The sequence below is a fragment of the Erigeron canadensis genome, chromosome 9 (genome assembly GCF_010389155.1).
Source record: "Erigeron canadensis isolate Cc75 chromosome 9, C_canadensis_v1, whole genome shotgun sequence".
NCBI classification, from domain to species: domain Eukaryota; kingdom Viridiplantae; phylum Streptophyta; class Magnoliopsida; order Asterales; family Asteraceae; genus Erigeron; species Erigeron canadensis.
The window spans coordinates 2,427,983-2,442,246 of record NC_057769.1 but is presented as its reverse complement, the minus strand read 5'-3'; the positions used below and the strand labels follow the sequence as shown (position 1 = coordinate 2,442,246).

Genomic DNA, 14,264 nt, shown 5'->3' with positions numbered 1-14,264 from the left:
TCGACAGTACGTAAGAGATATTTGCAACAAAGAGATGACGTCGTACGTACGTGTGTCAAATTAAACATAACCATGTTAATTAGTTTTGTTATCACTAATTTGTTGCTTTATCGTCTTAAACGGTAACACGTTTTGGTGTTTATATATATATAACACAGTAACATACTATATATCTCGATCAGAAGTCTTGATGCATGGCTTTCTCTATGACTACTTCTTGACAACGTGTGACAAAGAAGACAAAATGGAGTTCACACGGAGCCCATGTTTTACTTTCCATGAGACCATGACTCTATAATAAAAACAATATATTCCAAGTCCTTAAGTAAACCATGAATTGAAAGAAAATAAGAATAATATTCAACTCCGTTTAATGCTTTCAATTATATCGTTTGTAGCTATGTGGATTCATGATTATTAATTTACTTCTCGCGTTTACGAAAATTAATTGGATATTAACTGTGGTAATTTAAATAGTTGAAAAGTTTTATACAAAGTCGCTATAAGTGTTAATTAAATTGTGACAATTAGAAAAATTTTTGCTAAATTGTGAATATGATTTAGATTTTGTGCATAGTGAAAATGCAAATAAAAAAAAAGAAAATGTTAAATGAAGCCCTTAGAGCTTCACTTAACTTGCATAAAAAAGGCTGTACGTTTCCATATCACAAGTTCACCCCTAATTTTTATGCTAAATGTATAACTATTTATTGTACTTTACAAAAGCCCTTAGGGCTTTGTTAGCAAAACCCATAAGAAAATAGCTTAGGTATTTTCACGAGAAACATTATTCTAAAATCGCTTTTTTTATTATTTCTCTGCATCAAGTAATTTATATGCACATATTATATTATGGAAATGCTTAAATGAAGCCAACGTGCATAAAAATGTTATACATTTTCATATTAAATGTTGGCTCCCTGAATTTTATGATAAGCGTACAACTCGTTAATGCATCTTAACGAAAACTCTTAAGACTTTGTTTACCAAACCCATTAATTATATGATATCCTTTATTTAAAATGGTTGTGAGAAAAAAGCATCTAAGTTAATTTCTTCATCTAAATAGTGTTATTGTTCCAATTAGATAGTTATGGTGATTTTGTTTAAAGTTGTGTCATTCTTATTGACTCGGTGAAAAACTTATAATTTTACTAAATGGATACCCGCACGTTGCAGCGGCACATGTGGAAAAAGAAATGTGGTTAAATGTAGGGGTATCATGAACAAAAAATAATGGGTTGTATTGAATAGAAATACACGTGATGCAGCTAATAATTTTAATCGAATATAGAAATTAAACTGAGGTTTTGTCTTTTACATCAACTAACTCTTATCAAACCAGCGTTATAAAGATTAAAATAAAATTGAAAAAAAAAAACTACTTTCAATCTATATGACTATACATAGTGAACAACCTGCAAACATCAACATACCACAATATTCATTACCTAAACGCACAAACATCTCTATTCCAAAAAAATGAATGATAGATACATAGATGCATAGGATTTTTCTAAGGGTATTTTAGAAAGTTCAGGAATAAAGTGTTTGAGAAAGTGTAAATTATAAGGGTAAAATAGAGAATTTAAAGGTAGAGTGTTTAATTTGAGGAGGGGGTAGTTTGTTTAAATAGGAAATATAGATAAACGACAAGCTATCTTTATATATTATACTAGGTTTTTGACTCGCACGATGTGCGAGCTGTATAAAAAACTATATAATACACTTTATATATGAAGAAACGATAGCGAACATATTTCATTAGAATTACGTGATGTGAACTATATAAATCGTTTAGTAACATTGAAACATATGGTTGAACAGAAATAAATTCAACCAAAAGCTTGACAAAATATGAACTTAAAGAGATAAAAGGACTTAAGCTATTAAGCTATACTTTAAATTATCATTAGGAATTTAGTAATATGTTTTTCTTCTAATAATTCTAGTAATTTGCCTCTTGTTGCCACTAAATAATCTACATCTAGAACATGTATCATGTAGTCATCTTGTCAATTTGATCCTTAATGTAGAGTGACAATTCCATTACATTTCTCTCCAAAGAAGTTAAAAGTCACATGAAAAATTACAATTGGCTGAATATATAATTCAAAGAGGATAATTTGACTATGCCTTATGTGTTGAATGTTCTTCTTAACATCCAAAAAGTAAAACACTTATATTCATTTGAAGGTGTTACTGCGATTTTTAGAAATGAATTATCAACACCATGGTGGTTTTAATTTTTGTTTAATCTAATTGACTAATCCAGAAGAGATAGAATATGTCGTTCCAAAAGAGAAAGAAAAAGAAAATTATGATGTAGAATTTGGTTTAAGGGTGGGATAGGTCTCGGACTCCAGGTGATTTACAATTACTTGAATTTATATGACTCAATTTTTTTGGGTTTTGCTAAACGAAACCCTAAGGGTTTTTGTTAAAGTGTATTAATTAGTTGTACGTTTACCATAAAACCCATCTTATTTGTACTTACCGGCTATTGGCAAAGAAGAAGGTATACACCAAGGTAGTTTTTATACTTAAAAGAGGATATTGTTTATTAAAACAAAAAGTTTAAATTTAGAACATATATTCAAGGTGTAGTTAATATAATGTTAAGATTTATGAGTTTCGATGCTATTTTTTAACTAATTAAAACTATTTTTTACACTTAATTTGTTTTATTTTTGTATATTCATATAGTTTTGAAAACTTCCATATAATCATCATAAGAAAAAAAGAAAAGAACTTTATGTAATGTTGAATAAAAAAGATAATGAAATATCATTAGGTATAAACGTGATTTTTTAGTTAAAGAGAAGATATCATTTTATCTATTGAGAAAATCTTAGATTTCTACAATATATTTATTTATTAATTAATTAATATATATATAAGTTCATTTTTTTTCTAAATATATAGTTTATTTTTGAAAAAAATATGAAGTTGATACATAGGATAAAATCTTATGTGGCATTTTTTCAATATAGTTAGATTGCAAGAGGGCTTTAAAAAGCTTGGTTAACTACTTTTTTTTAAAAGAGTTATATATATATATATATATATATATATATATATATATATATATATATATATATATATATATAAAATCACGCTTAGAACACATGATTAAATTAAAAAATCTTAAAAGAGTAACGATTCATCAGCATGAAGGTCAAACGATACAATATATGAGTACTTGTAGATACTTTGATTTTAGAGGGTACATACAATACAATGTAAGCTAGAGTAATTTATACCTATAAAAATAAGGTTCACTAGAGATATCCCTTCCTGATCGAATTAATCCCGCAATAATTTCACTTGGGAAAATGACAAAATATTTGAAATGGACTGGAGTGAAGATGCTACACGCAATTCCAGCTCTCGCTTTTCATCGACCAGAATAAGACTTGGCCAGAAATACAAAACGAAAATTACCACGAAAGTGTTAATGAAAATGCATGTGAGTATTTGTTTCGATTGATTGATTGATTTATATTATGTCATTATTATGTTAAGACCGGTGTGTATATACGGACTACGATGTAAACAAAATCTTAACGAAATTTTGTTAAATTGATTGTTATGAGAAATATAAAATCGAGTTTGTTATTTACTATATCTTTTAGGCACAGTAAATTAAAATATTATATAATCATTTTTAAGATAAGATTTTTTTTTCATATGCCCAACATTTTACTATATATTGTACAACCGGCAGTCCGACTGCACGGTTGGACCAACATTTTTAAGATTTACAGTTCAATAACCCCCGGTCCGAATCCTGTCAATGAACCGTTTTGAACCGCCCAGTCAGATAAGAACCGGGCCGGCCTTTGAGCCGCTTTGGACCGGTTCAACTCAAGTCAAACATTTTCTTCTCCAATTTCCTTCTAATTTTTAAAGGAAAAATCAGTGTTGGGGCTCCTGTGACGGGTTTGTTGGAGTTCCAGTCAGAGGGGAGAAAAAGGTGCAGATTTGGTTGAGTTTCTTTCTTGTCTTTTTTTCTCATCACATTTTTGAGTATGAAATAAAATAAAAAAGCATACTTTTATTTTTTTGATCGTGGTTGTTGGCTTGCTTCCTTTATCTTCTTTGAGTTTGATGTTAGGAGAGAAAGAAAGAGAAAAGAGCTCTTCTTTCTAAATGAGAAGTTTAACAATATGCGGGTAATCCTAAAACAATGTTTTGAAAAAAGTTGTAGATATGCAGATCGAAAAAGGAGAAGATCATATTGTCTTGAAAAAGATAAGACTTTAATATGGAATAGCCGAGTAGGTCTACAGATAAAGATAAGGAGATGTGATATTCGTACCATGATTTTTTATTTATGTACTACAAGGTATAACTTTTACAGCTGACTGTACAAACTAATATTACACAGTTGTGGTAAAATCTATCAAAAGAAGTAGTACAGATATCACTTTTCAAAGATAAGTACTAAGAGTTTGACTAAAAGATATGAATATAGATATTTAAAAAAATAAAAAGTATATACACCTATAATAAAATATGACGGCTGTGAACAAATTATCACACACTATTGTATAAGTTTTGATTAAATAACATTTCTAAATGGTATTATTTAGGGGTGAGCACGGTTCAGTTTAAGTTGATTTTGGGTTAAAACCGAAAACCAAACCGAATCAATTCGGTTTTTAAAAATCAAATTAGTTTGAATCCTCATAGAAGAATATGCTTACTTACATTAGTCTGAATCCTCATCCAGAAAAAACTCATCGCAATACTTTTCAACGGCTGGAAATTCAACCACAAATAAAAACATTGCATATTACTTCCTATTTAGCTTAACATACTAAAACAGTTAGGGGGTGGGAATGGTTTCCCTAACCCCAAAGTTTCCCAAATATCCACATCACCATCTTCCAATAAAAACTCTCCACCTCAAACTTCCCCAATTCACCCCAAATCATCCCAAAATGGTGGCGCTACTCACCCCAACCCCAATTTCCACATCATCTTTTTTATTTCCATTTATTTTTACTTAACAAAATCACAAATTATTTAAAATTAAAAACATACCCTTTTATTATATTAAAACAAAGAAACATTACATAATACTTAAAAAAAATAAACATTACATAATACTTAAAAACAATAAATATTAAATAAATACTTAAAAAAAAAAAGAAACATTACATAATACTAAAAAAAAACTAATCATCGAGATACGCCAAATCTTGAGCCCATACATGCTCCGTAAGATCATATCGAAGGCGATGGTGAACTTCTTCGTCAATCAACTCCGCATACACACTTTCATCGAACACCGGTTGCACTGGCGGGTCCATTATATGGACCGGTGAGATTGCCCTCCCGTCCCTCTTAATGATCATGTTGTGTAAGATAATACATGTATGAACATACTTTCCAATTTTGTCTTTCGTTAGAGGTCGAAGAGGTCGTTGAAGAATTTTCCATTTACCTTTGAGGACACCAAAAGCTCGCTCGACATCTTTTCTGGCCGCCTCTTGTTGTAGATCCCATCACTAAGATAGTAGCCACGTTTATAATATCGCCCATTCACGTGGAATGAAGAATCCGGAGCCGTTCCGTTACGCGCTGTGACATACAAATCGGATTGGTTCAACACGTTGATGTCGTTGTTCGACCCCGGGACACCGAAAAAAGCATGCCAAATCCACAAATCATGTGACGCGGTGATTTCAAGCATAATAGTTGGACCGTTGTGGTCACCCCTCGTGTATTGCCCTCTCAAACGTCTAGGACATGCCGACCACTCGACATGTGTGCAATCGATGCTACCAAGCATCCCAGGCATATGATGACGAAGCTCGTGGGCCTCGAAGATGCGTGCAACGTCGTGTGACGTCGGCCTGCGTAGGTACTCTCGGCTATACAACCGAATGATGGCGTCACAAAAATAATCAAGGGTCTCTCGTGCCGTTCTGGCTGCCATGCACAAATACTCGTCATACTCGTCTGGTGCGTTACCCGTCGCGAGTTGCCTAACGGCGGATGTGCATTTTTGTATCGCCGTAAAACTTTTTCTTCCTCTTGCATCGTAACGTTCTTGGAAATACGGGAAGTTTGCTTCAATGTCGCGCACGATATCTAAAACATGGTCTTGTCCATTCGAAACTTCTTTCGAAAGTAATCGTCTTCGTATTTTGGTTGTTGAACGAACCAATCGTTCAAAAAAGTATCAAGACCAATTTCCCGATGCCGGTCCGTATACCGTCGAGTTTGAGGAGCACTAGAAGTTGCCGTATCTTCAAGAAAGTGTAACGCGTTAACAAAGAATTTCATAGAGCTATCGTTTGACTCGTCAGGAGAGTCGCTCGAATTATCCAAAATACCGGAAGCCATATTTTTTGGTGTTGGGTGTAAGAAATTAGTGATGAAAATGTTGGGGTGTTTGAATTTTATAAAAATGTAGTGAAAATGAAAGTAGTTGTGTGTTGTTTAAAGAAGAAAAGAGTGTATATATATAGAGAAAGAGGTAAAAAAAAAAAGCCAACGGCTACTTCCTCCGCTCCCCTCGCCACGTGTCAAGCCACCAGTGGCTCCTTTCCTGCGCGCGGGCCCCACGCTCCTTTCTCTCTCCTCGGTGAACCTTCCCCGTTTTCTTCCTTCCGTTCCCCACCCCGACCCCCTGGCGGCGGTGTTCCCAGGCGGGGCTGGGGTTCACCGATAACCACACCACATCCATCCCACCCCCTTTAGAATGTTTCCACACCCATGACTTCGGACCACGATTTCCTTTCTTGTCATCAACGTGTCCTTCACCAGTCACCCTTTCGTTATCATTTTCATCCTCTAAATTCACATTTGGTGGCTGTTCATCAATATTTTGGTTATCCATTGCTTCCATCTATAAAAAAACAAATAATGAAACAATACATGACTTTCTTAAAGAATGAATAAAAGTTCCTCCAAATACTAATAATAATACAAGTATCATCTATAGACTATAATGATAAAAATTAAAAAATAAAAAGCCCTCCAATCTAGCTGTGCTTCCTAGTTCATATATTAGATATACATGATACTTGTAATACAATAAAGATATGAGGCTACGAATTCACATATAAAAGAGGATAAAGAATTAAGGTTAACTCAGAAGTCAGAATCACATATATAAAAAATTAAAAGTACTTTATATCCATCTAACAATTACTATCACTACCAGACAATCTAATTTATGTAAAAAATGAAATTTTTTATGCTAAAAAAATAGTCATCACATATATAAAAATACAATATTGTAATCATCAAATGTGATGTATATATATTAAAGAATATGAATATTTGATACAAAGAATCATACCTGAAGCAGATATGTATCTTGAACAGAGAGGATTTTGATGCAGAGTATTGAAAGTGATATATGATTTTGGAGTGACATAATCAAGGTATATATGAACTATATATATATATATACTGTAATCTTGAACTGACATAAATTGAAAAAGAGAACTCAATCGGTGAAAGAATCTACTCTCAAGATTTTTCCCTAGAAAAATGAAAAGCCTCTTGGGAAAGGGGAATAGTAATAATACTAGTAAACCTAAATATTAATAATAGTAAATTACTAATGACATCGGAATATGAGCAGAGAAGAACTAAATATCTAATATCTATCGTCTATATTGAATGTACAACTTCAGTTCGGTTTTAATCACATGGTTCGGTTATTTCGGTGCGGTTTTATAATGAAAACCAAACCGAACCGAAAAAATTCGGTTTTTGAAAAATCAAAACCATTGGGTTCGGTTTTTAAGCGGTTCAATTATTTTGGTTCGTTTTTTTTTTTTGTTTTTGGTTCAATTTTTGCTCGCCTATGGTATTATCTATCTTTTTGGCTTGCATTATATTATGAGTAATATCATCACTACATTAAAATAAAAATAATATACAATATATATGACAGTACTATATACTTTTATGTTAAGTTATATACGTATGTTGAAAACCCGGTCAAACTCCGGTCCAATCGGACCGACGAATAAAATATTATGAGACCGGTCCAATATTCAGTCTGGTTTTTCAAAACATTGTTTCTTTCTATTAAAAGAAATATCTTTAGGTTTCAATTGAAATTGATGTTATACGTGTTATGCAAACTTTTAAAATTGTTTGTTAGAAAAAATATAAAATGGACTTTCATATTTATATCTTTGGATACATTAAAATGTTATACATGATATTCGAATTATTTTTGAGATAAATTCATATGTTTAACATTTTATTACATGTTATCCGTAATTTTGAAGTGTCTGGAATCTGGATTATCATTTTTTCAAAAGCATATAAATGGACTCTAAGTAAACCATTCAGTCCAATAGGCTTTTTGTCGTTGGGCTTTTCAACTCAATCAGCCAGGCCCAAATCAAAACACTTGCATATGATCTTTATAAAACCCTAAACCACATAGCAGTATAGCATTCCACTTTCATCTCTGTTTTCACTAAATTAGGGTTTTAATATCAATCAAATTTCCATCAATCTTTTATGTTATTTTTATTTTATTTGATACAAATTAATAATTATTATGTGTTTATATATGCGCAGCCCTTAAGATCGCCTTCCAATAAAATCAAAATGGAAGCGTTTTGAGTCATAGCCGCGCTACATAAAAAATCTAATATATACATACATATATATGTATATGTATGTATATATTATCAGGGTATCTCTATAGGGTTTTCCTATTGAGATTCTCTTCCACCCCACAAAGAATTTATTTATTCAAGCTAATTTCACTGTTTTATAAATCGATTAAGAATCTGGAACAATTTTATGATAAATATTTGTTTTGTTTATTATTATGTTGTTTTAGATTGTTAAGAGATTTAAAGTGGTTTTGTATGGCTTGGATTTTCTTGTGGGAAACATTATTAAGTATTTTTAATATAGTTTTTTTTATTAAAAAAAGGTGTTGATTAAGAATGATTTTATAAAGTAATGGCAAGAATGAGGAAAAAGTATGATTATGGGAAAGGAGTAATTTCTTGATGAATTTAAACCATTAACGCTTATTGATATTCTGACTTGCCAATCCTTTTTATTTCGACTAATTTTTGTTATACTTACTTTTACTGTATGTTATTTTATTTAAAAGTTATATATAATTGGTTGTTTTCCCAAATGATTTATTGCATTTTAATGGTTATCTATTAGCGCAGAAGAAACTTTTAAAGTATGTCAATCGAGCTAGTAAACGTATGAAACAAAACTTGTTCTAAGATTAATCTCTGCTTAGTTATGTTAAAATTTCATTTAGTTGACATGATTGATATATAAGATGAAGTTGTAACAAAACTATTAATTTTATTAATCTAACCATAGGTTTTTTTACTTGATTTATATGTTGAAAATTGAATATATTGTTTTTTATTATAATGTATCATTTTCAATTAGAAATAAAATTATTTATTAATATGATACTAGGTGAATATGGTTCGTGGCAAGGTAAAACGGACCATGTTTGGCTGACCCAACTTAACTTTGAGTACTTACCATGGTTCTGAAAACGAGACCAGGCTGACCAGTTTAACTGCAACTGGTTTTCCAAACAATTTTATATAGCCCGTTTGGTTCAACTTTAGACTATCTTTAATAAGGTGTTTTTAGGCGTCTTTAGATACCCTTGGATATTTTTGTTGTTGAATCTTGTCTAAAACTAAGGATTTTTTAAAGGACGTCCTTATTTAACGGTATGTCCTTATTTGTCTTTACCTAATATATTTTTGTTTTTTAGTTGGAGGTAAATGATATGTAAGGATATGTAAAGATTTTTAGTTGGAGGATATGTAAGCAACAACAACAAAAAAGGAGGAGGAGGATATTGAGTGGTTATGAAGATAAAAGGAGCAGATGGAAGTTCTTTCGTACGTGGTTATATAAATAAATCTGATTTTTTCTAATGAGGTTATAGTTGTAAATTTATGGTTTTTATCCTTTCTTTTCCGATCTACTTTTGTAACTCAAGAATGCCTTTTTTTCATATGATTTTCTATTATTTCTTTCTCTATTCAATCTTTCCCTTTCTTTCTTTTAATAAAAACTCAAGGATATAGTATAAATGTATGTTTCCGTGTGTATGTTAATACCGAGATCCAACGGTCGTATCCTCAAAATTGGTGTCATGTAATTGATTGACAGTAACGATAAAAGTCAATAGATTCTTTAATTTTCATTTAAGCTAGGGATTTGGTAACATGAGTCTCAACAATTATGGTTTGCGAATTGAACTCGCCTAATTCCCATGGAAGTTAGTGAAGCCGGCTCAAATGGTATGCATCCCTGGTTTTTTCATAAGTCTTGGGTTCAACAGCTTTAGAGTGAGAAATCTTTGGTTTATCTTCTTTAATCACATGTAACAGCTTATGGTATACATCTCGTAATTTAGAGTATGTATAGTAAGTGTTTTTGATGTCGAGTATCAAATGACCATTCAAAAAAAGTTTTCGTAAATAGTTGTCTGCAATCATAAGTCAATTCTCATCTATACTCTTTTATAAAAATTATCACACTCCTTATTTTTAGAAATAGTTACTCAAATATTACATAACAAATTATTAAATTGACCCTTAATAAACTCGCACTTTGGATAAAGTTTTAAAAATTACCAAATTTGTCTTTAACGAATTAATTTACACCTTAAACCTTTATTTTAATAATTTACATTTTTAAGCCTTAATTTTTTAAAAGTTTTCATTATTACAATTACATCAAATTACACCACTTGACACCGCCACCACTACCAATAGTACGATCACCAACATCACTAGACCGTTTTTTTCACCACCGCCGTCGCATTATGCGGATATCATCCTCGTTCCTCGTAATACACAAATAGTTAAAGTTGATCAAATTATGTTGTGCACGGGAAAAGGTTGCTACTTTCACCCAGGTATCATCACTTCCATCCTTCCAAAGGTTACCCTCCGAATATTGCAAGGAAGTGAGACCACTCCGCGTAAGAAAAAAATAATCTAGCTCGTGAATATAAATCCCATTACAATACGAACCACACAAGTGAATGATGCCGTTGATAACAACTAAACTCTCACGAAAACACGTATCACTTGAAATTAATTAGTGGGAATTTAATATCTCTAAACTTTCCGATTTTACATCAAAACTGACAATCCATCTTTGACCTCCAATAATGCTGACATCTCTCACCACTAAATAAAGAGTTTAAGGTTGTCTGCGACCAACGACACTTAGGGGGTGCTGGTAGAAGTGAATCAAAGAGAATGAAAATGTAATAGAGAGATCGAATATAGTAGGGGAAAAAATGGATTTCGTTGTTTGGTATGAACAAATTAATACGTAAAAAATACAAAGTTTTAAATAATTATTAAATTTAATACATATAACATCACTTCTCTACACTTCTCTACATTCCCATCAATTCTCTACATTTTATAGAAAATTGAGGGAATGGAATTAATTCTCATTTCTCGAATCTTTTTCTCATTTTCTATTACAACCAAACATGAAAAGTATTTCTCATTTGTTTTCCACTCTTTCTATTCCATTGTACCAAACATCTGCTAAAGATACCTAGGTGGTTTCCTAAACATTGAATTTTTCTCCACGAATTTTACGTGCTCGATCCAATAGATATAAGCCTTGAAGAAGCTAAATAGAAACCAAAAGCGATGATACCTTTTTATGGAGTACCTTGAAAGCATCGTCATTAGAAGAATCTAGATAGAAACCAACAGCGTCCTTGTAAACTCGTGTCAATGGATTCCAAAATACTAACTACTTACTTCTTTCAATGCCTACACATACCAATCTATTCAAAGTTGCTAAAATTTATAACATTGCAAGGATCTGCTAGAAATGGCATAGAACGTCATTTCGTTAAGCTATAATCGAGGGTTAAAAAATAAATAAATTCTTTTTCGTATGCTTAAGGTTGGATATTAGATGACACTTGGAAGCTTCTCATTGGTTAAGTTACATCATTACCATTTTACCAATTCGATCTATACCAATTTGGTAAGCACACATTTTGACCTAACAGGTTAAGTTTTTTTGTGGTTTGTTAAGCCCATTAAGCAAAAAGTATTATCAAAAACTCTTTTAGTTCCCTACATATATATGTATCCCAATCGGAATTAGAGATAAGAGGAAATGAACTCCTACAATATGGCGAGCCGCCTCTGTGAGGATGCTTTAACCAACATCTTCAGTTGGCTACCCTCGAAACAAGTTGGCCAGCTGAGGTGCCTCTCTAAACCCTGGAAGGCTCGTTTATCTGAACCTGTTTTTCTAAAATCCCATCTCGATCAAGCCCTGCATCTCGACAAAGAAACTTTATTATTGGGCTTTGACGCTAAACTCTCTTTCAACCATGAACCATTCAAGGTAATAAGCTTTTCATCAGATCCTCGTCCGATCGTGAATAATAATTTCATCAAACTCCCTGCAGCTAATAATATACCATCTTACGCCACCTGTACTGTTATTGGCTACATTGACGGCCTAATATGCTTTCGTCATCCTAGTTATGATCATCAGATTCTTGACGTCATTAATATTTGGAACCCCTGTCGCTCCAAGTTATTGGTTCTCCCAGATATTACCCTGGGCGCTACACCAGTCGTTATTATAGGAGTACCTTTTTTACGTTTGGATTTGATCCCAAAATGGATGATTACAAAGTTTTAACTGTTATATTCAGCCCTGATAAAGACTCAACTGATGAGTGCTTGCTGGTGGAGGTTCATACTTACAGTATGAGAAAGCGCTCATGGAAAGTAATTAGTGACAAGTTTCCGTCACACGTTACAAGGATTCATGATCATGTACAGGTTTGTGTACATGGACATCAGGACCACGTTCATTGGGTTGGTGATCATGAGGAGAAGACAACTGATTGTCGACTAACAATAGTGGTATTTGATTTCGGCGGAGAGACTTTTACGGAGATGGCTCTTCCAGGTTCTATAAAAATGTCTATCCAAAAACCAGGAATTGGTTTGGGTAATATGGCTGGAAAGATTTGTTTGATGTCACATGTTGGTTATGACGAATGTGAGGTTTGGGTGATGGATATGACTACTCAATCATCATGGGTAAAACACAATAATGTGTTTTTACCTATTAACAATATAAATCCAGATGGTAATTTAATGGATAGTGAGGTCATTTATAAAGTGTACCGTAATTCTCTAGCTTTTTATGATCCAATCGCGACCAAGGGTAAACCCCATAAGATCATGGCTATACACATTGGAAATGTTAAAGTTGTGCGGTACGTAGAGAGTCTTAAGTGGGCAGCACCGGCTTAATTACCAAGTACTCGATCGATATCTCCTCATTGAAGTACTCTGAAAACAAGGATATCGGTTAAACGTGGTATAATAAAAATGGCTTAATTACAAGGCAGGCATATAATCAATTCCTAGTATCTTTTGTTACTACTAGCAAGTATGGATCTAATCCTTCATTATTTAGCTTTATAGCAATCGCCTTTTCAATTTGAATTACAAGTAGATTCTCTCTTCTTTCTTGATGTATGTGACAAGTGAGATTAGTTTTTTAGAGGAATCACATAAAGGTAAAAATGAAACATATTTGGTCATTGCAGAACCATGAACAAGTGATAATATGCTAAATTGCTAATTTAACAGTTCACAAATTCCTAACAACAATGAAAAAAGCAGATTGTGTAGTTTTCTGCAACTGTTATGACCTTCAGTTGCTACTACACACTATAAAATTAAGAGAATAACATCGAAGATTGCATTGCAAGATCAACTTGATCAACTTGCAAGCAAAGAGATGGTTAAAATGCTAAAATGCAGACACACTATCAGTTGTGAGATCTACAAATTGTATTTCCACTAAATCTAAACAAATGTTACATTCCGTATGAGCAATTATCTTGTTTTGATACTTTATAAGTAACATACATACACAATGTTACAATCCCAAAAATTACTCTGACATCCAGATTTTTCCCAATATGTGATAATGGGCTAATGGCAGATGCAAAAGAAATATAACAAGACTGCAATCAATGCCTAGATTGAGAAGAGTGAAGAGAAGACTGATCTGAGTGATGTCCCAAGTCTGAAGCATACGGCATGAATTACCTACTATATGCACCACCTACTTGACACCAAATACTCTTCATTTTGCATACAAACATGGCAGCAAATCAGCAATAACTAGCAATGTTGCTCAGTGCAACGAATCATTGCATAAGTTTTAACCCAGATATATGCATTATAAACAAAGACAAAAGC

General features: G+C 32.4%; 2 protein-coding genes across 2 annotated transcripts; both read right to left on the bottom strand.

Annotated features, from left to right (window-relative positions):
* Positions 1-5,153: 5,153 nt before the first annotated feature.
* LOC122582962 lies at positions 5,154-7,490 on the bottom strand. The gene is made up of 2 exons (XM_043755399.1): positions 7,319-7,490; positions 5,154-6,862 (listed from the first exon to the last, which is right to left on the bottom strand). Exons 1-2 carry the CDS (start codon positions 7,394-7,396, stop codon positions 6,512-6,514), a joined length of 429 nt encoding a protein of 142 aa, XP_043611334.1. The 5' UTR covers positions 7,397-7,490; the 3' UTR covers positions 5,154-6,511.
* On the bottom strand, positions 5,184-6,357 carry LOC122581503. The gene is made up of 3 exons (XM_043753733.1): positions 6,201-6,357; positions 5,453-6,102; positions 5,184-5,351 (listed from the first exon to the last, which is right to left on the bottom strand). The coding sequence occupies exons 1-3, from the start codon at positions 6,355-6,357 to the stop codon at positions 5,184-5,186; spliced, it is 975 nt and encodes a 324-aa protein (XP_043609668.1).
* Positions 7,491-14,264: the final 6,774 nt, after the last annotated feature.